The sequence below is a fragment of the Falco peregrinus genome, chromosome 6 (assembly GCF_023634155.1).
Source record: "Falco peregrinus isolate bFalPer1 chromosome 6, bFalPer1.pri, whole genome shotgun sequence".
In the NCBI taxonomy this organism is placed as follows: domain Eukaryota; kingdom Metazoa; phylum Chordata; class Aves; order Falconiformes; family Falconidae; genus Falco; species Falco peregrinus.
Window position 1 is genome coordinate 69,458,646 of NC_073726.1, and position 26,262 is coordinate 69,484,907.

General features: G+C 49.5%; 2 protein-coding genes across 2 annotated transcripts in view; one reads left to right on the plus strand and one right to left on the minus strand.

Moving 5' to 3' along the window:
- The window catches only part of WNT5B (Wnt family member 5B), a 76,402-nt gene that overhangs the window by 26,803 nt on the left and 23,337 nt on the right, over window positions 1–26,262 (plus strand). The gene's annotated exons all lie outside the window — the stretch shown is intronic.
- On the minus strand, window positions 8,734–12,118 carry FBXL14 (F-box and leucine rich repeat protein 14). Its single transcript, XM_055808285.1, has one exon. It carries the CDS (start codon window positions 11,466–11,468, stop codon window positions 10,266–10,268), a length of 1,203 nt encoding a protein of 400 aa, XP_055664260.1. The 5' UTR covers window positions 11,469–12,118; the 3' UTR covers window positions 8,734–10,265.

Below are 26,262 nucleotides of genomic sequence, written 5' to 3' on the forward strand. Positions count from 1 at the left end.
GTCTTTTTTGGAGCTTGCTGCAAGTAACTTGTGCAAGGCGTCCTGCATAATGGCTTTGCAAAGCCAAAGCCCAGCCTGTCCAGTGGACCACATCCCTGCCTGCTTCTTGGTTATTCAGTTCAGCTAGGCTCACAGGACTGGAATAGGTTGCTTTTTCTCAAGTTTTTTGTTATAAAAAAACCCCCAAACTCCTAGTGTTGCTTCTGTGGAAAAGCATTTCTGTTTGTTGCATGGTGCTGGAGTGGGACTTGTCTAACCTGGAGGCTGGGGCCTGTCCTGCAGGACAGTGAGGAGGCGTGCCGCCCAGCCAAGCCCTGGCTTCGCTGCATCCAGCTGCAGTGGTTTAGGTTTCTGGCTGAGTCTGTCTGAAAGCGGCACAGAGCAAAACACAAAGAGAGGGAGGGTCGTAAGTACCGCCATTCTCTCCTGATAATCCCTTAAAAAATAATTGCGGGCCTAAACCTCTGGCCTCCAGCAAATTTTCCACTCGATTAGAGGCTTTTGTGAAGCTGGGGAAAGGGACACGCAGACTTGCACATTGTGCCGCTGCCTGAAACTTCCAGCTGGGATTTTTTCCATCAAAAGAGGATTTTAGTAAAACCATTATAAGGGGCTTAGTCACAGAAAAGCAGTTGAGCTGAGACAGGGGTAGATTAGCTTTAACATGCTTGTTTTTGGCACTAGGGACAGGGTGGAAGTTACACCCAGCCGCTCACATGCAGCCTCCCCCAGCCTCACTGACTCCCTGGCAGGTGTGTGCAGGAGATGATATGTCATGTGTGTCCCCAGTGTCCCCCTGGCACTTGCATCTGAAGCTGGCAGAGGTGAGGGGAGGGAGCAGGCAGCCCAGGCATGAGTCCTCACGCCGTGTGGTCTGGAAACCAAAAGTCACTGTCACTTGGTCGGTCTTTGGTGTGGTCTGGGTGCGTTTTTGCTAAGGGACAGGTGCCTCTCGGGAAGCAGAACCGTGAGGGGTGATAGCATTTGCAGCCTTAAGGACCATGTACCGCTCGTGCCTTTGATCTGTATGGGTGGTCGCTGAGCGTCTCCGCAGGGACAGTCCTGGTGAAGATGTACACAGAGCATCTGGGAGAGCTGCAATCTGAGCTGTACCTGACATTGTGACTGGACATTGGCCTTCAGGGCTGTCAAGGCAGCGCTTTTTGTCAGCTCCAGTTTTGTTTGGTGAAACTGTCCATTGCCTGAAATAAAAGCCGTGATGGCGGCTGATGAGTCTGAACAGATAGGGATGGTGGTTCCTGCTGCTGGGAGCTCTTCCACAGCCCTCACTCGTACACCACAGAAGCACTGGGTGGCACAGCCTGGTGTGGGAAGAGTAGGAAGATATCCTCTGCACTGTTTCTCTGTTCTGGCCCTCCCTCTCCAGGGCTACCTTAGGCTGGAATACTCATTTCAATTTTTGCTGCTGCAAGTGGCAGAGGCCAGCAGGACTGGAGACAGCAGAGGTGAGTGCCAGGCACTGTTTGGCTACTCATGAATTTGGGATGTTACCTTAGTAAAGTTGCTTTCACCTCTCTGTCCCCATTGGTGATGATTTGTCCCTTTCTGATGTCTGCATATGTAATAAGCTGTGCAGAAGGTGATTATTAATTCTAGTAAATTATCAGGTATATCTGCTTGTGAAAAAGACACCATCACCGTATCTGTAGCAGCAGCATGAGAAGTGGATTAAAAAAACCTATTCAAGCTTAGGTGCTAAAGTGGAAGGACATTCATATGGCTCCAGATACCTTAATCGCTGTGGGGATACCCCGTGGAGTAACTGTACCAACAACACAGCCCAGCCCTGCACAACAAAACTTACTGAAATAATCCAGTCCTGCTCCATCACCGCTTTCACACTTGCATGCTTTACAAAAAAAAAAAAAAAAGAAAAAAGAAAAAAGAAAATTCTTAGCGTCACGCTATAGATGTCAAGAGGTGTGGCCTCCAGGCAGGAGTACCAGGTCTAGGATGGATGTTTCCCAGCAGGCGGCCAGTTCAGCTGAGGCGCATGGGTGTTGTGCAGCGATGGGCTGCGTTGACCACCCTTCCAGCTGTGCCAGCTGTGGCTTCCCGTCCTGGTTCGTGGTTCGAACCCTCAGGCCCCTTCACCGCCATCAAGTACCGATGGTGATGACGATGGTGATGACGAGAGCAGCTCACCATCCCTCCGGGCTCCCCGCGCTGCTGTGCGCCCACCCAGCCAGGGCCGCACGCCTCTCCCCTGGTGACCCCCGAGCGACACCATGACCCCCTGCTGCGGACCGCTCGCGGGACAGCGATTTTAATTAACGAATGTGTGAAGCTGTAATTAACTGCAGCGAGAGGCGTCGTGCGGCGCCGCGGCCCGGGCTACACCGACGCGCCGTGCCCCGCCCCGGGCAGCCGGGCCGCGCTGTGGCGCGAGGGGCGCGGGCGGCACTCGGCGGGCAATGCTGCCGCCTGGCGGAACGGCGCGGCGCCGCAGGCGGAGCCCGGCGGGGGGCGGCGGCGGGGGGGCGGGGAGCCGGCCGGTCCCTGGAGGTGCTGCGAGGTGGAGAGAGAAATTCGGGGCTGTGCGCCTCTGGGTAAGGGGTGGGGATGCAAGGGGGTGGGTGGGGATAAGGATGCTTCACCCAGCCAACGCATAAGCCCCACCGGTATCATGGGCAGCACTCACTGTTCTCTTACCCGTGCCGTCCCCGCCTGGTTTACTGGGTGGTAAACAAGCGGCCCGAGGGACCCCGTTGTCCCCATCACCTCTGGCCAATCCACACAGGGATTGGTGGCACGTAGGGAACTTTGGCCAAGCGGCCGGAGATTTGCCAGAGCTGAGCAGCCGGTGTTGCGTCCCAGGCGGTTCCATGAGCCTGGAGGAGCTGGCACGGTCCACTCAGTGGACTTGTGATGGTGCGTTTACTATGATCTCAAAGCGCAAAAATCAAGGCGACCACGCCAAGGGGTTATGCTTCAGTTAAACAGCACAGTTTTATTGTTTGCCGTTAAAGCAGCGTGCGATAAGTAAAAAGACAGAAAGTGAAGGAAAAGATAAAGTAAAAAGAAAAAGGAAAGAGGATTATAGCTACCACCACGGGTCCAAGGCGTCCCTGTGGTCCCAGGTCCAGGCAGCATCCCACCAGTCCTTCCGATTGTCATGATCCTTGGTGGGGAAGATCTCAAATTCGGTTGATAAAAGAGTCCTCTTTTATGCCAAGCAATACACGTTGCTCCTCCTCTGGCCCATGGCTTGTTGTCAGTCTCTGCCTTCTCGAGCAAGGTTATCACGCATGTTATGGTTCATCGTAACAACAGTTGTATGCGACCTTATCGTAGTTGTTCCTTCCAGCACCGGGTATCAGGGAGCGGCATAGTACTCCTTGTACCATGCAGTTCTCCTTCAGGGTCTCGGCATCTCGGTGTCCATGAGGAGCACATTCCATCTCCAGGTCTCTGTTAGCAATGTTGAGACAATATCATTCTGTTTAGACCGACTCTTACAGGAGCCGAGGAAACCAGCTCGTCTGTGGCATGAGCAACCTTACAGGATTTCTCCCCAACATGCTGCAGGAGAAGTTTATAGCGCTGGAGGATGCGCATAGTTCACGCTGAAGCTGAGGCTCCGGGCATGCAGCTGTGGCTGTCACGGAGGGAGATAATGGCAGGGCCTTAGTGCTGCTGGGCGCTTGGCTTGCAGCTCACCAAACAGGGAGAGAGGCTGCTGGCCACGGAGCTGCAGCCAGCATGCCCCAGGGTGCTGTCTGTACACCTTTGGTGCCAGCCTGCCAAGCCCCTTCAGTTGCCCAGGGGTTGTAAAGCTGGGATGTTTTGGAGGAGAAGGAGGGGAAGGAGAAGGAGGAAGAGGATGAGCTTCATCCTGAAATCACTAAACTGAGCCCGGAGACACAAGACTTAAAGGAAGGAAAATAACTAGGAGTTGCTGCCCATTTCTAGATCTGTAGCAGAATACGAGTTTGGTTTATGTCTCAGTAACCGTCTCGTGGAAATACTTGCTCAGGGCATGCATCCAGGCCCTGGTATTAAACTTTTGACACCCTTTCCAAAGCACACCTCAGGCTTTAGGAAATCTTTTAGGAAAATCCCATTTCCGTTCATCTTTCTGTTGCAAGGACAGATTGGGTTTGGATTTCTTCAAAATCTCTATGGTGCTATTTCAGTGTGGGCTGCCATCGAGCTAATGCATTTGGTAGATTTAATTAAAGAAGAGTGAGAAGCACTAGCATGCCTGCCAAATATGGCTGGAGTCTAAGTTCTGGCACAGGAGCCCAACGAACCCTCTCCAGCTCTTTCTTTCGTGCAGCGTGGGGCTGGGGAATTGCGTGGGACGGCCTCGCTGGCTGGCTGTGGCGGGGAGCGTCACGCAGCCGAGCCAGCAGCTCTGGCATGGGGCCTCACTGGTGTCCTGAGGGGTCGTCACATCCAGCCTGCACCACCTGGCTGAGTTTATCAGTGATCTCTTTCCTCCACAGAAGGCACCACTACAAAGCTGTTGGCTAAAAGAATGGGATCTCAGGTAGAGGAGGGAGAGAGAGAAAATAAAAAAGGATCCACTTTGCTAGAAGCATCCTGCGTACATACGTGGCAAGGCTGCCAGACTGGAGGAACACCTACCCTTGAGCTGTTAATGGCAGCCTGTGCTAACTTCTAGCTTTGGTTCCAAAAAATTTGGGTGTCTTGGCCACCCAGCTCTCATTTTAACTCTTCCCTGACCTCCAAAGGGCAGGTTCAGTAGTAAGCTCTGTATTATCTAGCGCAGAGATCACCTCTTGTCCTAGCAGAGGCCCCAGGAGGTTTGCATGACAGCTGCCCCATGACCCTGTTATTTATTATCGGGGAAACAAAGGGACCCCAGAATCACCACAACAAACTGATTCAGTCGAACCCACAGCATGGGGCGGGAAGGTGTAACATGTATAAATCTGTCACGCACAGACCTCCCATATGCTAGTCCGCGGGCAGTAGGACCCAGGTGGAGCCGCCTTTTGCTCCCCATCTCCCAGGGAGAGGAGCCAGCCACTGGCTTGGCCAGGGGAGCAGCTGCTGCAGCAGCCCGGGGACCCCCTCGCACACGCAAGGCTTGGCCACAGCTTGCGAGCCAGCATCCCCCATCGCCGCCCCTCGGTCCCCGGCTGCTTCCTCTCCTGCCTGGTCCCTTCATCCTCTCTTCGCGTCGCTCCTGCTCTGTTCCGCTTTCTGCCACTAACTCTGGAGCGTGGCCCCTCTGCTCCCCAGAGCCACCGGTCCCTAAAGTGGGTCCCAGCTCCACCCTCCATCCTCCGTGGCCCAGCCTGCGTGGCTGCAGGTGAGGGACCCTGCAGCCCCAGCCGGCACGGCTGGCAGGGCTGGGAGTGCTTTTGCTGGGCGCAGCAGCAAAGGCTGGCACCAAAGCCACCACTGGGGCTCTGTGGGCTCCCTGATACTGATGGGAGACTTTCAGCTTGCTTTCAAATAGTAGTGTTTTTTTGGTGGGTTTTGGTGGGGGTTTTTTGTGGTTTTCTACCCCAGTTGCCAACTGAGTCATGTTCAGAAATTCAAGAGCGGCTGGAGAGTGAAAATTAAGTTTCCTTGTTACGCTCAGGAGTCATGGGGTAATTGGTCTATGGTTGTTGGCGATCGATTATTTATTTTAAGAAACCCTTTTCTTTACTAATAAACACGTGTGTTCCTCCAGCCCTGGCCTCACAGAACAGGGAGGCACACATCTGTGCCTCAGGAGGTGCTGTCACACTGGGGCGTAAGGGGAAGGCGTGAGGAGCCCTTGCTCCATCTACGGGAACAGCCCAGGGTGTCTAAACATTGGGCTTCAGGGTGGCTTTGGTTTCGGCAGCTTCCTTTGTCTTGGGTTCTCCTTAAAGAGCATGCCAGGCCATGTGGGCAGTGCTTTTGGCTTGTTATTTTTACATGGGGAGAGGAAGTTGGGGTTTTTTGGGGAAAAAAAAATCCTGTCCTAGTTCTGATTACAGAACTTATGAGTGCACAGATGTCCCATCGTTATCCATGTGAACATGGAGCTTAATAAGGAAATGCCATTTTCGCTCAAATCCAGCAGAAACTAACCTACCTTATGAGAGATGTATCATTTGACCTATCCCTGGCTGGAACTGCTGCCTACCCCAGGAACATTTACATTTTCAGAGGTAATGGGAACCTGACCTGGAATTCCCGTTGCTTTTAACATTCATACATACATCCTCTTTTTTTGGTCAAGAAGTTTCTGTAAACTTTTTCTTAATGCAGGAAAGACAGACCCTACACCTCCTTCCAAGTAGAGGAAGATGGATATAGTGTCAGGCTCAATTAGATCCAATTGTGGTGGCTTTCCCGAAAGCAAACAATGAAGCTTTTGTGATGGTCTCCCCACAGAAAGCTTGGAAGTCTTGGAAAGAAGGTGGAAAAAAGAACACGCATCCCAGAGACTAAACCTCGAGACAGCCCAGGTCCTTGGGATGCGGAGGAGATAGTGTTTCTTTTCCGGAGGGCCAGAGCTGGGCACTATTCTCCCCTTTGAAATGCAGCACTGACATAAAAGGGGTGAGGTGGTTAGAGCTGGCAACAAAAGAAGTATGCCCAGTCCAACCTCAGCCAAAAATACCTGTGGCGGCAGAGGCTGAGCCCCCGGGGTGGGCGCGGAGGGGACCTCCGCATCTGTCCCACCTGGAGCAGCACCCCGGAGCCGCTGGAGCTGGAGCAGGGTAGCGCAGGGGGGAACAAAGTGGCCTGCTCAGCGCTGGAAGTGCTTAAAATGCAAATGTACAGGAACTTCAGACCATCCCCCTCCCTCCTCCTCGGCGGAGGAAAGCAGCTTAAATACAGCCAGGCCTGGAGAGGAATGTTAAAAAGAGGGGAAGAATCGCCCTCCTCCTTTCCACAGGGACCCGGCCCGGCCAGATTGAGTATGCATGACTGAGCAAGCAAGCAAGGACAGCTCCTCTTTTAACTTTCCTGAACAATGGCTCCGGCTTCTTCCACCATTTCGCATTCCCCCTCCTTCGAGGCAGGAAGGGGGCAGCGGGCGAGCCCCGCCGCCGGGCTGGGGGAGACGGGCTTTGTCGCTGCCCTGTAAGCACCGCTTAGCTCCATCTCCAGCAACAATAAAAAACCCACACCGTGGAAGGCTACCAAGAGACCCCATCAGGTTAAAAGTCATACATTGAGGCAAAAGATTATGGCATAGGACAAAGGACACCTTAATTATTCAAACTTTTTTTTTTTTTTAACACATTCCCATTTTACTTCTTTAATCTTCTCCTGGGCAGCAGAAACCAGCCAAGCCATTTCAGATTTCCCAGGTCCTCATGTGCTGGTGAGGGCACCCTTTTTGGTGGTTGTCACTGCTGGGAAATGTTTTTATTTGATGGGTCTCCCACCCAGGGTGGGCCTCAATTTAAATCACAAAAAAAAAACCCTTAGCTATCTACCTGGAGCTTTCAAAAATTAAGAAACACAGCCCTTCTGTACCCCCTCCCAAATGTCTTCGTCAGCCACTGAACACTCACTGGCTTGGCAGCGAGCTGCAGTGCTTTGGGTTTGTCTGACCTCAGACTGAGCTGACACTTCACACCGCCGGGCAGCTGAAATTCGTTTCTCCCCACAGATGCTGCGAGCGCCCTTGCAGACAAGGCCGGTCCTCCCAAACCCCTTCCTTATGAGCTCTTCATGGTGATGTTACTCAACATCCTGCACAGGAGGCACCAGGCTCTCTTCCTTCCTTCTCCTCCTCTGTCGCTCACTGGAAAAAGAGCGAGCAGCCCCAAACCCCCAGCATGAGTCGCACAGCATACTTACCAAACCCAACAGATAGACAGATAGATACACATCTTTAAAAAGCACAGACAACACAGATACAGCTTTTTTTTTAAAAACATACTTCATATTTCCTCTTTTATTATATAAATATGTTTAACCTTTTACTGTAAGAATATAAAATGTTTTAAGAGGATCTTTGTTATTTTTTTTTATACAAATTCACAAACAGTACAATTAATCCATAGGGGTCTCTGGGTTTGCGTTAACTCCGTGGTCTGGCCTGTTACTGTGGAGGATTCGAGATTTTGAACAGATAAGCATAAAAAAAAAAAAAAAAAAAAAGCCATGATATTTTTCTTTTTAAAAAAAAGGCAAAACCAAAACAAAAACCAAACTTCCTCTTTAAAATAATAATAAAAAAAATATGTAAAGACCCAGCTCCATTTTATTGACAGAACAGAGATAAGACAGATGAACTTCAGTCTCCTCCCCTTCACATTGCAGCCTCGGGGCCTGCAGGCCAGCTCTGCTCCTCTCCACCTACAAACAAGGCAGCCTGGCATAGTGACCTTTTGTAGGTGATTTGGGAGGGGAGGGGAAAGCATTTGCATATATCTATATATATAAATTCTTTTTTAAACAAACTTGCATTTTACACATTTCTGTTAACAGTAGCCCAATCCTCAGTGTGGATTCTCATGTTACATGTTTGTGCTAGAAGAGTAAAAGCACAGTTCGGGTCCCCAGTCCCTGGTGAAGAGGGAGGGAGAGGCACAACCAGAATGTGAAGGTGGGACACAGTAGGATAAGCTTAAAAACAAAAATTAAAAAAAAGGGAAGGGAGGGGAGGGGGGGGTGGAGAAAAAGAAGAACAAACCCAAGGGGCATTATTCCAGTCTAGGCACAAAAATGTTTCAGTCTCAAAATCTCTTTCCTGTAAGAATTCCAGGGCTTTTTTTTTTTTTTTTTTTTCTTTTTTGGCGGGGGGGGGGGGGGGGGGGGAAGGGGAAGTAACAAATTAAAACGAGGTAGCCAGACATCATATATATATTTATATATATAGAATATATTCAGCAGAAAAAAAATGTACTTAAAAATCCACAAGAACAGCAACTTCATATGTCTTTAAAAATAAAACCATGTAAGAAAATGAATACTGTAAAGAGGAGAATGAGTGAGGAAAACTGGGATCAGTTACAGGACATAAGCAAGGGATAGATGGGAGAGTAAGAGGCTGTTTTTGTAGCAGTAATTTTTTTTATGCATTTCAAAATAAGAACAGGTCACAGTATCTCAAATGAAGCAGAAATGAAGCTGGAGATTCTTCGTCAAGTCCCCTGGTTAGAGGGGAGCTAGCCACCCCTTCTACCTGCTCACCCCAACCCAAAGAGGAATGGATATGTAGCTGGATATGTCTATCCCTGTTGCCAAGGAGGGGAGAAAAAGAGAGAATGATGAAAGGGAAGACGACTCTTGGTAACTCCTCAGTGTCCCCCAGTGCACAGGAAGGCTTAAGAGACTGGGGTCTATGTCCAGGCCCCACAGAGGCAAGAGAAAAAGGAAATGGTATCTTCATCTCCAGTAGAGAGATGGGGGGAGAGAGAATGGAGTGCCTAGGCTTTTCCATTAACCATAGTGCAGGATGACACAGAAACATACTGACAAAAGAAAAGGCTGAAGCTATCCCTAGTCTCAGTGCAGTGGAGAACTGGAATAGTGGGAGGTTGCATCCGCCCACACCAGAGAAAATAACATGGAACTGGAGAATGAAAACAGATTTAAAAACAAAACAACAAAAAAGCCAAACAAAAAAAAAAACAACCCCAAAAATACCAATGTACCTAGGGAGCAGTATTTGTCACAATTCCCAATTGACAGGGGAGGGGCAAGCGCAGAGGTGGAATGGTTATTTTACCAAAAGCTGTGTCTGTGCCCAGCGCAGAATGACTGGGTGGCTGGGTACATAAGTGTAGCTAGGAAGCCTTTTCTGCTGTTGTTATTGTTTGTTCCCATCTCCATTCCCACTCTCCTTTATATTAACAAAAAATAATCTATCCTGGATATGTGGCAGAACAAGGGTCTGCCTTTATCCATCCTTAGTGCACAAGGGGATGGAATCAGGGAGTGGGGATAAAGAGGGGTGTCTCTAGCCCCAGTGCATAACGAATGTGGGCTTCTACCTCTTCCGCAGGGAAGGATGCTGTGAGGGAAGGGGGAGCTCTGTCTCCCCAGCGTAGAGCTGGAGGCGTGACCTGGAAAAAGGATAGGTGCTTTTTCTCCTCCTGCCCCACCACCCTTCCTCCTCCTCCTCGTCCAGAGCAAGGGTAGGTAGGCAACACAGAAGGGTCGAGGATATACACTCTTTCTCTCCATTTCTCCCTCCAGTGCCAGGGTGTGTGGGTAGCATGGCTCTGTGCGTGCCCCTCTCTTCTCTCTTTCTCTCCTCCATTGCAGCAGTCAGTCAGTCAGTCAGTGAGTCCCTCCAGAGGAGATGGAGGTCTCGGGGTGCCCCCCTCCTCTCACCTGACCTTCTCGCTCTCAGTCATTTCCCAAAGTCCCAGGTTGAGCACCTTGAGGCAGGGCAGCTGGGTGATGCGCTCCAAGCCCCGCTTGGTAATGCGGGTGCAACCGTAGAGATCGATGCCCGTGAGCTGGCTGAGGTGTTCGGCAATGAGCTCCAGGCCCTTGTCAGTGATGCGGACGCACTGGCCGATGTTGAGGGTGCGGAGCCCGTGCATCTGTCGCACCATGCGGTTGATGCCCTCGTCGCTAATGTGGCAGGAGCAGAGGGAGAGGGAACGCAGCCCATCCAGGCCCTGTGCGATATAGGCTAGGCTTTGGTCTCCCACCTTGTCACAGAAGGAGACGTCGAGGCCGGACAGCCGCAGGCTGCCCATGGCCAGATGCATGATGCCTGTGTCACTGATGTTGTCGCAGGAGCGCAAGTTGAGGCTGCGCAGGCTGCTCATGTGCGACAGGTGCAGCAGCCCCGCGTCCGAGATGCCCCCGCAGAAGCTGAGGTTGAGCTGGCGGAGGCGGCCCAGCCCGCGGGCCAGGTGCTTGAGCGAGAGGTCGCTGAGCTTCTGGCAGTCCTGCAGCGTGAGCTGCTCCAGGCCCAGGCAGCCCTCGGCCGCGCTGCGCGTCATGCCCGCCAGGTGCCCGATGCCCACGTCGGAGAGGTGCCGGCAGGAGCGCAGGTTGAGGCTCTTGAGGCGCTGCAGGCCCCAGGCAATGAGGAGGAGGCCGGTGTTGGTGATGTTGCTGCAGCCCCCCAGCTCGAGCACCTCCAGGCCCTTGAGGTACTGGGCGATGCGGCCCAGGCTGCTGTCCGTGATCTGCTTGCAGAGGCTCAGGTTGAGCGAGCGCAGGGAGCTGATCTCCGCCACGAAGGCGTGGCCCAGCCCGTTGTCGGTGAGGTTGTAGCAGCCGCTGAGGTTGAGGCTCTCGATGTCCGCCATGCCCTGGATCACGTAGCTCAGGCTGCGCCGCAGCGACAGGATCTGCACCCGCCGGATGCCCCGCGCCGCCAGGCTGGGGAAGAGCGAGGGGTTGGCGCGGCGCAGGTGCAGCTTGGCCTCCACGCCCCGCCAGACCGAGCGGTGGTAGGCGGCGTCCCGCCAGGCCGTGCACACCTGCGCCGCGCGGCCCTTGTCCCGCACCTCCAGGTACCCGAAGATCATGGCCAGCAGCTCGGGGAACAGGCACGAGATGTGCGTTTCCATCGCACGCCCGCGCCCGGCCGCCCCCGCCGGCGCCGCGCTCCTCCTCGCCGCCGGGCCCGGCCCGCTTCCGCTCGGGGCCCGCCCGCCTTCCGCTCCGCGCCGTGCCGCGCCGCGCCTCTGCTCGCCGCCGCCGCCGCCGCCGCCCTCACATCGCCGGCCCGGGCGGCGCGGCGCGGCCCGGCCCGCGGGAGACGCTGCTGCGCGAACGCCGGCCCGGCCCGGCCCCGCGCCCTGCGGCTGCCGCCTCTACCGCCGCGCCGGGCGGGCCGCGCCGCTGCTGCCGCCGCGCTGCTGCCGCCGCGCCGCCCCGTGCCGCATCGTGCCGCCTCCCGGCGGGCGGGCGGGTGCGCCCCGGCGGCGGCGGCGGCCCCCGCGCTCCGTCCCTGGTGCCGGCCGCCGAGCCCCGCCGCCTCCCTTTGTCTCCGCGCTGCCGCCGCTCACAGCCCCCGGCCCCGGGCCGCCTGCATCCCGCGGCGGCGGCGGCGAGAAGGCAGCGAGGGCAGGGGGTCGCGCCGGCCCGGCCCGCCCCGCCGTCGGTACCGACTCCGCCGCTCCGGGCCCGGCCGCCGCCGGCCGCCTGCTCCGCTCCGCCGCGCGCCGCTCGCTGCTGGGCCCCGGCGCCGCGCTCCGGCCGGGCGGGAGGGGGAGGAGGCGAGGCGGGGGGGCGGGGGGAGGAGGGAGGGAGGGAGGAGGCGGTGCTGGGCCGGGCCTGGCGGCGGCGCGCGTTACCCCCCGCCCTCTCTCCCGTCCCCGTCTCTCCCCCCCCCCCCCCCCCCCCCCCCCCCCTCGCCGCTTGCGCAATGGTACGATCCGGAACACTCCGAGCTGTCGCCCTGGAAACAGCGCGGCCCATTCGCTGCGCCCCGCCGTTAACCGTTGCTGCGCCGCCGCCGCGGCGCCCCGCTGCCCGCCGCCCCCGCCAGCGCCGCTCCGCCGCCGTAAGGGGTGCGCGGGCCTCTGCGCCCTGCCCCCCGAGCGCCGCCGGCCGACGTCGCCCCCCTTCCCGCCCTGTCAGCGTGGGGAGGTCGCGGCTGGGCGTTGCGTTGTCACCCTTGGGTGACTCGTCCCCGGCTGGGCGGGGGCGGCGGAGCGCGCCGTGGGGAGGGTCGGGCCGCAGATGGCGGGCCCGCCGGCCCCCTCACCGCAGGCTTCCCTCCTCGCCCGCCGCCCGGCAGCCTGCCCCACGCCGCGGTTTGCCCAGGGCCGCGGTGGGCCGGCTGGAGAACGAAGCCCTGAGCTCCCTGGGGAGCCCGGCGCGGGCGGACCCCGTGAGGAGGGAGAGACGGCGGCCTGTGCCGCTGCGTGGGGCGAGGGGAGCACGGGCCACTGCCTCGCCGTGCCTGCGGGAGCACGGGCGGCTCGGCCTCGAGGCTGCGGGACAGCTTTGAGGACCAAAGATCGAGACCCCTCTGGCTGTGCGTCCCTGCAGGAGCCATAGGAGCGCGGCTGCAAAGAGCTCGGAGACCTGGGTAACTGTCAAGGTTGCTACACCTCTGGGTGGACCATCGCAGGGCCTCTGTGATAGGAAATGGAAAAACTTATGGAAACTGCTTTTAGCTAACGGTTTCCTTGAGGTAGCTCTGAAAATAATTGAAGTACTCACGTAAACCGAGCCATTTCAGAAAAGAATGTTTGAAATCCATGTTTCCTACAGGTCTGTAGCCTCGTGCAGGGGTGGCTGCACATGTTTTGACACTGGGCAGTATTGTGCAGCATTAAAAATGGGTTAAGTTCTACCAGAGATCAGGTAAGGCTTTTCAGAACAGTTTCAAAAGAGGACTGCACATCTGTGCCAAAGGGCTGTAAAGAAAAAAATAAAGTTCACATTTGTTCAGCACAACAGGGTGCATTCTTAATACCGTTCAGATTACTAAAGTACTACAAAAATCAGCCTAGTAACCAATGTGTTTGCTGTACAGAGTTTCACTCACCTGAAGGGACAGGCTCTATTTAATCATCATCTAAATTTATCTGCTACAGAAATGCCTGTGGCTCCATCTCCATGTACAGATTCCGTGTTTGTAGACTCTGTTGACTACTTGGAGGTTAATCATTTAGACTTCTACTTTTTTCTTTCCTTTTTGCTTTAAGTTGGAGGCAAGGCAAGTTGAAGGACTCTGAGGCCCTGATTCTTCAAGGAGATCCCCATGCATACAAGCATTGCTATCGACATTAGCCTGCGGTTTGGCAATGCAGAAAAGCCAGCAGTGCGACTCCTCTATTATTGGCTCAAAAATGGGGTGGTCACATGATGTGAAGCGCTAACCTGGTATTCATTCACTCACTGCTCAAGTTAATTCAAGAAGTTTTTAACAGGTTAACTTTTTACTAGCAGGCTTTATGCTGGATCAGGTATCACTGTACACAACTCTAGCCAGATCAGGTATCGTCTGCACCCCTGCGGCTGGCATATGGCCAGCCTAAAACTGGCGTTGGCTCCATATTGTGCGCTCTGGCTCATTCAGCAGAAGTGTGATCATGTGCCTTGGCCCAATCCCGATCAAATTTGTACTCCTGGGTGATCCAGCAATGTGTAGACCTGGTTTTAATGATCGTGGGGCCGCAGTCCCACACAGATGCTGTCCCGGGGTGTCACCCAGTATGAATTGTCCTTGTAGCGTTATTTAGTTAGTTTTGTGCTGTTGAAGGGGTGGTGGTTAACCATTGGGTTAATAAGAAAAAGATCAGGGGCAATACATTTTGCTGAGCAGCCGCACTGCAGACCTACTGCGCTCAAACCAGTTGTTGAACATCGCAACTGAAAAGGAGATTTTCTGTGAAGTGAGGAGCAGGTGAAAGGTGCGGCGTCTCGCGGGCTGCGTGGGCCTGCCTGGGTGAGGATTGCTCGGCTGAAGACAGCGGGATTGCTTACAAAAAGGCTGAGTCCAGTAGCCACCAGGCAACATGTGAGAGAAATGTGGTATAAAGGTGGTGGTGGTGTATCTTGGTGATTGTTGCATTACTCATAACTGGCAAAGCTACAAGCAAGTTATACAAGTAATTCTGAAAGAGTGCTAATGAAGTCTTTTACCGTATTATCCCAAATTCAACTGCAGAATCTTACCATGGAAGTAACGCGGTATTTCCTCTCTCCCAGCCTTCACATTACCTTCAAACCACATTTGAGGAGGAGTGAGGAAAGGCGTGCTCTTTAAGGCATAAAAGCTCACCTGAAGTACTTTTTTTCTTTATGTCTTAGCACGTTGTGTCTGTAACACCTGTTGTGTGTAACCAGGAAAGGTTAGAAATAGATGGTGCATTTTCTGGAGACCCTGCAGTTCCCTTTCTCACACGTATACTTTGAGCGTCTGCTTCCTTGTGAACAATTAAGATTTACATGTTAAATGGAACAGCCCTGGAATTTGAACTCATAATCCTAATCTGCTGTGGGGCTGAGTTTTTTGTGGGGGCAGGGGAGGCACAGAAGATATTTTTCCAGTAGATTTTTATTTCTGACATATCTAAGTGACAGATGTTTGGAAATAGAGGTTTAGAAAGATGAAGTAAAAGTGTGTGAAAAGGGCCAATCTATCACATGGTTGGTCAGCTGACTTTGTGTTTCCAGAAGTAAGGAAATACATGCCATGTTTTTAAATGATCTCATACGGTATAAATAGGAGGTGGTAATCACCGTGCGATAAACTGCGTTTTATTAAAAATCCCTGCCTGCCTGGTATGCACTCAGATGGCTGATTGTCCCCCTGGAACTGTCTCCAGCATTCCAGCCCCTTGAGCAGCTCCCAACAGCCGCTTTCTCTTTTTGAAAGCACTTGCCAGATAAATGTTTCATTCTTTTTTTCCCCCCAATTACCACTGGTGTTCAGTGGAGGCTGGACAGTTTTGCTTGGCAGAGGTTCAGGAGAATCTGTGTGACTCACTTGTGGCCTCTGTGATTGGAAGTAAGTCGTGCTGATAAAGCTGTCCCATCGTCTGTCCTGTATCTTTTATTGCATTGCTGGGCATAGTGTCCACCAGGTCTTTCTGCAGCTGCCATCTCAGTCTGCCCGTGTTTGTTTCTTTTGCTTCTCAATTTGCAGGGTAGCTTTTGGCTCAAATTAATCATTTAAGAGAAAACAAATATGGAATCCTTCCCTAACCTTCCTTTTCTTCTGCCACCCTACTCCCTGTGCTTTCTGCATTTTTATGGCTTCAGCTGTGGAATGGAAAACTCATGAATTTACCCACAGGAATATTCCTGGCCTTTGGCCTCTTCTTGACCGATGGGTGGTGGCCACCAGCACTGCAGGATAGAAATGACACAGAACTGCTTGAATCATAAAGCCCGTGGTCTGCTAACTCTTCTCTCTCTTTTTGATCCCTTTAACCTTAAATTAATTCCTAAAGTAATCTATTTTCCCACCTTGCCTAACCATACTTCTTTCGATGAACTAGCTCCTTGAGACTGTGTTCCTCCTTGCCTTCTCTTGTGCCCCGCAGTTGCTAATCCCTTTCATTGCCCCACTCAAACACGCTGTCCCACATCCCAGCATCTGAGGGAGCGGAGATGACAGGCAGCTTGGATTCATGCGCTCCGCTCGCTATGGCTAAGATGATCAAAGGGATATTAGGGAGGCAGGAGCCTCAGTCATGCAAACAGCTTTGGAGATCTAGGCTTTCATTTAAAACAGTGATGCTTTTACTTCCACCCTTGAAAGAAACAAGGCATGGACGGCCTTAGCCTCCCTCATCTGTTGCAGAGGCTGTAGGCTGGTGCCTTTTGGGGTGTAGCCTGATATAATCTGTTAGATAATTTCCTGTGACGAGCTGATGTTGGGTTTTCAGTCCTTTTGTCCAGCACACCACTACATTACTTCTCAGTTTAAAGCATTTTGCCGCAGTCTAAGCTGTAGTGGGGAAATTTCACCTCTCCAAAACATGCAACTGCCTTAATGAGTAGTTCAGTTGACACTGGTTTGGGACTGGTTCAAATTCTAATGTCAGCCACGCTCCAGGGGGCTACAGTTGTCCTTCACAAATTGGCTTCCAGACCTTCATCAGATTTGCAGCGCATCCACAAAAATCCAACTAAACCTAATACAACCCATGGTCTTAAACTGGGTTTAGAGTTGGTTTAGTGGAACTTCTTAAAAGTCAATTTGTGGAACGTTTTTTGTGTATCAATGAGACCAAAACGGTCCTTTAGCATTGATGACGCCTAAGCCACCATCTTCTGACATGACTCAGGAAAATGAGGGTGTCACCTTGTCATGGAGAGAACGTGGTGCTCATCAGCATTTCATGCTGAGTGGACTCCTGGCTACTACTGCAGTGCTTTTCTGCTCCTAGCAAGGTGTCAGAGAAGCTGCGCCAGCGTGTTTTAGCCTTTCTTGAAGGTAAAGCGAAAATGATCCCCTAGAACGCTTCTGTGAATGCAATGAGTAATTACATGACAAAGATCTCTATTATGCATTTAAGTTATGCATTTAAGTGTAGGCAGAGCAGATGTGTAATGTGCATAATTTAGATTCATAAGCATATATACATATCTGTGTACATGCACACGCTCATATTTAAATCAGGATAGGGCTGTTAAGTGAATGGATCTCCTTTGGAATTCATGCTTGTCATGATCTTTTTTTTTTTTTTTGACCAGCTATTATAAAGAGCGTGTAACTAATCAGTGGGTTATTTGAAAATGGTAACATTAGGATCCTCTTGCATGCAGAGCTTTGTTGCAAAGCTTAGGTCACTATGAAGCTTTTCTGAAACATTAAAAACTAGTGCTTTTTCTGTACTTTGCAGGTATCATGTTGCTTGTATTTTAGGATTACATGGTTCCTCCTGCAAAAAACAATTCTGATCTGCCATGTGTTTCCCGGTGTCGGGGGTGGTTTATTCGAAATACAGCGTACTGTGAATATGTAGTTAGGTGCTGGGGCAAAATTCAGAGCTGATGTGTGAGTGCAGACTCCAGCTCTAAATTTGAGCCTTTGGGATTTAGGTGTTTTCTTCAGGTTTTGATTTTACTTGTCAGTCAATAGCTGACAAGAATATAACTATGCTGGTATGAGGAGGAATGGTCAGAGGATGTAAAGTGTGGGAGGTCTGGATTATATTCCCAGTTTTGCCATTAAATTGGCCGGCAACTGTTGCTGCTGTAACAGACTGAACCAAGCACAAATGAAAGGATCGCTTAAAGAACCAAAATAATATACTATGGTCCAGGCAACTGCACTTAAATGCCATGTACCTATCACATATGTTTTGGTCTGCTCTTGTGGGACAGGACTGTCTGGTGGTTAGAGCAAGTGACCTGGGCCCCTGGCCGCAGGCGATTCTCTGACTCCGCCACACGTGTCACACCCTTCGTGGCTTATAAGAAGCTCAGTACTCAATAGTTAAATCATTAAAGGGAAAGTGCTCTGGGAGGGTAGCACGTAAAATCTGAAGCCTCGGCGGTTGCAGTTCATTGCACTGGGTGCTATTTTAAGTGTTGGGCTTTGTCATTTCTTTATTAGCAGTACCAAAGAAGATTGAGATGGCAGAAAATATCTGATGTAATCATTATTATTAAAAGCAGTGGCACAAAAACAAAGAGACCTTTCAGGTAGTAATTGCTTTCATAAGCGATTCCTGGGGATTGAACTCTGAGACCTCTACAACTTGATCTAAAAGGGACAGCCCCTGCAGTTACAGCAGAAACATGTGTGTCCAACGTGCTGTGTGGTACCTGTTACAGCAGCAGGTTTGTGAAGTCTTCCTCTGTAACGGCTGTTCTGTCCAAAACCCAGCGGAGATGGCTGGATGCTGTTTGTGTGTAGCTCCACTGACAGCCAGCACGTTCAGCCTGGGGTGGAGATGTTCTGGCCTTTGGCTGAGGCTGAAGACGAGTGGGAGCAGCCTCCCCTCCGCCAAAGGTTTCCGTGCAGTCAGGGCAAATGTAGCAACACTGGCCAGCTTGCAAGGTAAGGGTTATTTGGCTACCAGGTAAGATTCTTGGTGTCTTCTCTGTCAGAAGCTCCAAGGAGGAGAAGGCATCAGGAGCTGGGCTTGTCCTCTCCGGTCATGCCTTGCATGGGGCCCCCAGGAGCGAGGTCCAGGGATGGGTAACTCATACATTCTTATGACAGCAAGAGTTAGAGGTAACCTTGCAAGAAGGTAAGCTTGGCCCAGGGACGGTACAGCTGTAGCTGCCTGGTTCTTAAAACAGAGCATTTTTATACCTGTGGATTACCACAGCGTTACTTTTAACTATTAACTCCTCCCTCTCTGGGCCGTGGCCACCAGCACATTTTCAGGTAGTAAATAGCATTCTAAAATTGGCAGTTGACTAGAATCAGACAACGTTATGTCACCTGCCCTACAAGCATCGTCTCCAAAGTAAGTTCTTAGAGGAAAACTGAAAATTAGGGCAGTACTGTTTTGGAAACATGCTGTGGAAATCAGTCATAGTTAGAGCCCGGCAGAAACTGCAGGTGAGAGTTACAAAAACCAGTTTTATAGAAGGCAGGATAAAGATACAAAATACAGTTTTATACTTAATGGAGGATTTGCATTAGTTCTGGCCAAAGGAAGGTTACTTTAACATGTTCCTAAAAGTAACAGCACAGAAACTGTTAGTGCTAAATTCCCCTTGTTTTCTGAAAGTTACCTGCTTGCTGCAACTCCGTGGGATGCACAGAGAGGTGTGGCAAAAGGAGGTGCCTTTCAGAAACTGCTTTTGTTCTTGCTTCTGTTCTGGGATACATGTAGACACTCTAAAACCCAATTCAAAGTGCTTAATTCACCAATGCATGTTATCTACCCGTGTGTAACAAAGATCTTGAAAATCCTCTCTGAGAATGCAGGGGTAAAATTAAGGGCAGACACAGACAGGGTGGGAAGAAAGTACAAAGCTCACCATGTTGGAAGTGGAAATATAGATGGGTAATACAAGATCTCTGTTTTAAGCTAGTTCGTTCAACTTGTTTCTACGCCATTCAGAAAAAACACAATAATCCTTTGCTTACAGTATAATCTCTGTGACAAGACCCTATCATGTACAATGAGAACACGACTTTCTTTAATCCAGATGGTTCCAAATATTTTTTTTAAAATGTGTGTGCACAGGAAAACATAAGCTAGAAAAACTGCTTTTACTCCTTTTCCCCCAGCATACATGCTGACTAAATTATGTGGAAAAGCTGCTTTCTTTCCACTATTTCACCCCTGAGATCTAGTATTTTCCTAGTCTTGTCGGTGTTGTTGTTCCACACTTACTGCCAGAAGTCCTGGTCTGTATTCTTTATGTTCCTTTTGGAACAGTGAATCCTTTCGTAAGGTTATTCCTTGATGCCCTGAAGCAGGAAATGTAAACAAAAACCTTCAGACGTATTGAAACCTGTGAAAATGTTTATAGAATGGCAGTGGTTGCCAGGATGTGGGAAACAACAGGTAGCTAAATAATACTCCTTTGCATAGCCGTAGCACCTCTCCTTTGGTAAAATTAGAGATCTATGTAATCATCTAATACCTGCAGCTTTGTAGCATTTTGGGTTGCTTTGCAGGTTTCAGTCCCATTGTATCCACGATGAAACTGAGCCCCGAAACGGATCTTCTGCATGGATGGGAAGTTAGTACCTGCGGCTTAACTTTGTTTGAAATCCTGGATGTTTGGGCTCACATCATCTCACGCTAGGTGCCCAGAAATATAGGCATGAAATCGGTTTTTGGAAACTTAGGGCTGAATGACTTTCCAGTGTCACATGCTGGGTTTGTTGCAAGGCCAGGAATACAGCCCAGATCTCCTGGCTGCCTACCCACTGCCTGAACGGCGAGGCCAGTCCTCAGCTCCATTTCAAGGGATCCTAGAGAGCACTGGCATTTTATCAAGTCAGCTGGCAACTTTGCTATATTTTGTTTAGAATGGTTCACATTCTTCCATCTAACTCCCACACTGAAAATTTCCAGCTTCCTATTCTCCCTGAGCTGTCCCAGCAAGATGTATTGAATATGCAGATGTGATGGCACACACTCACACACGTGCTTTTCCTGAAGCAACCCCTCAAAGTTTGTTCTGGATGTTTGTTTTACTCCAGTTCCTCTAATCCCCAATGTGACATTAAACAGATTTTTTTGTTTAACCTTTGTATGAAATGCACTCTCTCCCTTTATTTGTAAGGATATGCTGTTTTAGTTACATTTTATTATATTCCCTTGTGTGTGGAGGAGACACTGCGTAAATGAAAACATATTATAATTATTACACACCACGCACAAATGTCTTCTCAGACATCTCCCATACATGCCTTCTCTAGAACATATTGAATGTGTATGTCACTGTATTTTGAAACCCATTCATGTAATAAATAACTGTTTTCTCTCTATGAGTGTTCAGCAATGTGAGGGCTGTTCACTCGAAGCCTGGGAAATGCATCCCAAAGGCAACTGAAATTGTGACCGAGAGCAGGGGTAGGAGCTAGGAAGCTTGGTAGCCTGTTTCCTAATGATGAATCTCTCAGTACAAAACTGGCACCGGGCTTGACTGAAGAACTGCACGCTGTCAGCGTGAGTGAAGTAAAGACAATGAAAAAGCTGGCTTCTGCTTCAAGTGAGGAAGTTATTTTGCTGGAACAGCATAAATCCTTAATAGGATTTCTTGCTTTCCCTGCAATATAGAGACTCAGGCAATTCCTTCTCTCTTCCTACACCTTGCCCCCTGCAGGGATGGGTGCATATATCCTCATACACCAGCTTTCTGTGGTCCACACCTGCAAGCAAGGACGCAAGACATCACACACGTCACCCACCCTTCTGTGCAGTGCAGCATGCTTCCTTCAACTGCAAGAGAAGCAGTCCTTACCTCCTCTACAAATACACTATTTTTTTCAGGACAAACACATTTTTCACTGCCAAGAACTTTGTATTTGTCCAAAAAAGCCAAGACTGCATTCCAGATGTACAGCTGTTCCACCTACAGGAATTCCCTAGTCCTGTCTAGTCAACATATTCAGAAACATATTGCCAGAGAGGATAAATATGTTGAAGATAATGAAGCAAAAAAATCTCCAGTATTGCAAATATGCTTTTAGATGGCAGCATAAAATAGATCATTTTAATTTTTCCCTATTTGAGTGGCAGTTGGAAAAACTGAACCCACTGGATTTCTCCCACTGGGTTCATGTTTTCCCTTTAGCTTCAAGAGAAGAATAAACACATTTCTTTCTTTGAAAGAGAGCTGTCTACTATAGACCGTTCTCTTGGTTTTTGTAAGTTCTGCCTGAGTTATTACTGTGAGCATGGACTTAATAATAACTGTATCTACATATTTTCACTTTTAAGTGCCTTAGATCCTGTAACGTATCACAGCATCCACAGGCAGGATCACAATACCAGTCCTGAAATAAATTTACCTCCCCCTGGCAGATGAAGAAGCTGAATTTCAGAGTCTCAGTTAGTTATAACCAAAAGGAGATGGCTAAGCAAATCAGCAGCAGTGCTGGGAAGGCAAGGTCCCGACCTGACCCCTTGCTGTAGTCACCAGACACAGGGTCAGATCCCCACCTTGCCTAGATCAGCAGAGCTCCAGACGAAGTCACCGCAGCAAGGACTGTTCGTGCCAAATTGTTGGCTTTGTACGTGCTCCTTGCTGGAAATGCCAGTGCAGTGCAATTTAAGTGCCACGCGTTATATGGCCAAAGAGTACCATTAGCATAAAGGTGCGATGCAGCCTCAGTGACTGGGGAGGGGAGGCAGGCTGTCCCTGCACGGGACCTGACCTGATATCCACCCTGTGCCCAGGGTAAAGTTTGGCCACAGGAGAGGATTTTAGCCTCCGTCTTCCAAGCTCTGGTTACTTCTGAAGAAAATGCCCTTCCCTCTGACAAATTAGTGCACGACCGTATACTTACCTGAATTTTCATCAGGGTTGAGAATCATTCAGTAATTACTTCTTTCCTTCTTCAGCTGTGATTCTGAGACCTGTTGACAATCTCACACCATCTGGTGCTGTAGATGTATGATCATTCAAAGGTGACATCAACCCACATTGTGTCAAAAGAAGCAGTCCTGCCCTTCCTCAGCTCTTGGTAGCAAACTGGATTGAAAAAATGGTTGGCATTAGAAGTGAAAGCATCCAAGTGCCTTTCCGAAGTGTGCAGGATCATAACAATTTGAATCAGATACCCTTATCCAGCCTAGCTGCACCTGCTGCAGGAACAGTGACTTTTAAATACATATTGGAAGGGCTGCAAAATGTGGGTACTACCAGCTGGGCTCTTAGAACACTTAGGGCATAATTCTCCAGCGTCCATCATTCATGGGCTTGTACACTACTTTCTGAGTAGATGAGGTGTTAGATAAGCACCTTCGTTTTCCAGATAATTTAACCTCTTGGAGTTTTTGCTTCTGGTGGTTACAACATTTTTCATGTCAAAAGCAGGAAAGGAAAAGCACAGTTTTCCACAGGCACCTCTGAAATCTGATTCCTCATTTTGAAGCCCAGGTGTGGGCTGAGCTCTTTGGAGGATAAAGTCCCCACTGGTCGAGTGTGGGATGTGCTCAGAAAACCTCATGATGGGTGTAAAGCCGGTCTGGTGACAACTTGCACTGGTTGTGTTGATGTAAAGCAAGTTTGTTAGCCCTGCTGGGCAAGCAGGGCTGGGGGGGGGGAGAAGATGGATGCTATTCTAGTGGCTGTACCACCAGCAAAAATGTCACATCACAGTTCATGTTGAGGAGAGAAGCAGGAAAAAAGCATAGCTTTTTTTGGAAAGCTTTTGGATAGCTTTGGCAGTTAAAATATCTATATAATATGCTTTGAAAACTGAGTCAAATTCAAAGTCATTGAAAAGGAATAAATTTGAGTAAAGTGCACTAGCAATTTTAGTTACTTTTCCAGTTCTCTTTTCTTTCTGCTCAGGGGAGGATTTACAAAGCAGCAAATACTAGTTGCTACACTGGAAACCTCATCTGTTCCGAAGCAGGTAGTTTTATACAGAGGCATTTTACTACCATGTTATTGCACTTCAGGCCTTGCTCTGATAACACAGGGGCTTTGGCAGCAACATGGGTTTAAGTAGTTCCTGTCCAAGAAGCTGATGCTCACCCTCTGTGTAGCTGTGCCCTCAGCCTGTCGCAGTGAGCTGTGAAATCAGTCAGGGAATGAATCCACAATCAAAAAAACCTCTCAGGAATACAACTTTCCTTGAAGTGCCGGTGCAAATCCATCCAAATTTAACTTGGGTGAAGGTGGTACTGCTGTGGCTCAGCCCCCTCCAGCCGTGTGTTCCTGCCCTGCTCCACAGCACTTCTGATATCCACGTGAACCAGTCCCGGCAGTTAAATAAGTAAAACCTGGTCTTTTCTTTTTGTAAGTCTAATTTTGAGTCATTTTAACTCCTTATCTGGTCTAACTGCTTGTATCATCAAGGGGCTGCACCTTGAAAGAGAAGTATCCTGTGGCACAGGGCTGGAATGACCCCCCCCGGGTGGGAGAGAGAGGTCTTTATTACCCCGGTAATGCCGCCAGCAGAACCATATTGTCAGGCTCCAGCCTTGGTTTTGGCATCCTGAGTTTTAAGGGACAAGCTGGCACATGAATAAATGGGCATGAGCTGACCATGAATAAATTTAGACTGGAAATTAGAGAAAGAGTCCCAGCTTTGTGCGTGGTGAGATGCCAGACAGAGGAGGGACCCCAAATAAACCACGGCTTTCAAGGTGCTCACTGAGTTTATGTATGGGATCATATGATGTGTTGCTGAAAAGAGGCACAACCCCTTGTTTGTAATATTAGACCTTATGTACTTAAAAAGGAAAAAAAAAGGCAGTTTAACTGAACAGTCTAGTTAAATCAGTACAGATCTTAATTTTGAAGGCTTTGCTTTTGGTTTAAAGGGTAACTAACCTACACAGCACTGATATATTGATATAGCTCTTCCAGATTAGGTTTCCATGAATGCACATTTTGCTGAAAATTTGTACCTGGAGACTCTATTTAAGGAGGTAATAATGTTATAATAGCATTTTACAAACAAGATCTGAAATAGGATACTTCTGTTCTCTGCGGTTAGAATTGCACATACATGATTGGTGCTAGAATAAAGGTGAGATATAAAATGATCATCTTTTGGGTACAAATGTACATGCAGTCTGTTCCCCAGACAGTTTGAACAGGTTTAGCTTAAATCTGTTGCATCCAGAATTAACAGGAAATTCCTTCACTGAAGTGTGACAGTGTACAAGGTAAGTTCTGAAATTGGTTCAATCAGTGTAATCTTCTGATATAGACAGGGCTTTATTTATAGTGTTTCAGCCTTTTCTATATATAATTTTCAATATCAAAATATAATAAGCATGCTTGGGAAAGTTTTTTTTCTTTGGTTTGGAAACTGCGATAACTATGTAGGTGATGCAGTTGATACACTGGGGGTTTATTCCCAAAATGTTTTGTTTATTACTTGTGCTTTGAATGCACTGTATTTGAGCAGGAACAACATTTAATTCATGGCAGAAGTATCTGGTGGTCAAAAGAATGGAAAAAGCAATCAGATTTTAATTTTGATCCTGATTCAGCAAAACTGTGAAGTGTATGCTTATTTTCAAGCACCTGGTATAATGGTTTGCTGAATGGAGGTAAATCTGCACCACATATTTACTACTTTGAACCTGTTACTCAGCCCTTCCGGCACCTCCCTTTCCCTTTCTGTAAGGTAAGGGGAAAATAGTGGCTGTTAGAGCTGTGTGGTCTAATGTATGGGGTGTACATGCCTGCTTTGCAATTCTGAAATGGAGGAAGAGCTGATCATTAATATTATTTTCATTAGACTGGACTTCATAAGAACATCTTTGAAGACTGTAACAGGAAGGAGAGAGATTAAATTAAATTTGAATTTATTCCATGGCTTACTATTTCCTTTGGAAATGTATATATCAAGCTTTTCTGGCAATGATTTAACTGACAGGAGGCTATTGATCCGAATCAGCCTGACACCGGTCCCTGTGACCTACACCAAGATGCTGAATGTCCAAGACAGAGCAGTAACTGTGCTTCTCCTTGTTTCCCCTGGTCATTCACTCCTGAAAAGCTAAGAACCACTGCAGCAGCAGCTTAACTGTATTTTAAATATTTTACTTTCTTGGCCAGTTGATGTAATTATTATAGTATGGAACAAACTAAAAGGAATACATACTAAGAGCAAAAATGAAGTCCAGGCCCGTGAAATGCAGAGACATAAATCTCGGTTTGCGACAGCTCCAGTGGGACTGGGAGAGCTGGACACCCCTGTAGGGAGGATGAAGTGTGCTCTGTGCTTTGCAAGATCAGATGAAGGAAGAAAAATCAGCAAGCTGTTTCCATCCCCTGGTCTGTTCTGAAATCTCCGCAGAGAAGTTGCTTCGACTTGGATTGCCTTTCGCTGCCTGCTTGCTCATGCTGTCGGAGAACTTTGTCCTCTTATCCTTCCTAATCTTCAAGGAGGGCTGACGTATGTGCTTCTAACCACCATAATCTGAGTCCAGAGTTCTCATGCAAATCCTGCAGCCAGCATCAGCTGTCTAGCAGGATGAGGGCTGCCCTCCTGTCACTGCTTGAGGGGTCCTTGGCACAGTCAGCTATGGCAGGTAACAAACCAGCTCCCAGGGCTGGCCCCTGGAAAACAAATAAAGGAGGGCGCCTTTTCACTTTCCTCATGTCTTACTCCTCTCTAGAATAGTTAATCCTCCATGTAAACTTAACACGGGAAAGGTGTGGGCTAGATGGCCTGAAGGGTAGGAGTCTTTCATTCCTAGAAACCTGCGATGTTGGGGAGCAGCAGCATGGACTTCCTAACCCTGCCTGGGCTTGTGTTTCAACTTGACCTCCTGTGGCTCCTTC

Excerpts from the sequence above, each read along its gene's own strand:
- FBXL14 (XM_055808285.1), bottom strand. The coding sequence starts at position 11,468 with ATGGAAACGCACATCTCGTGCCTGTTCCCCGAGCTGCTGGCCATGATC.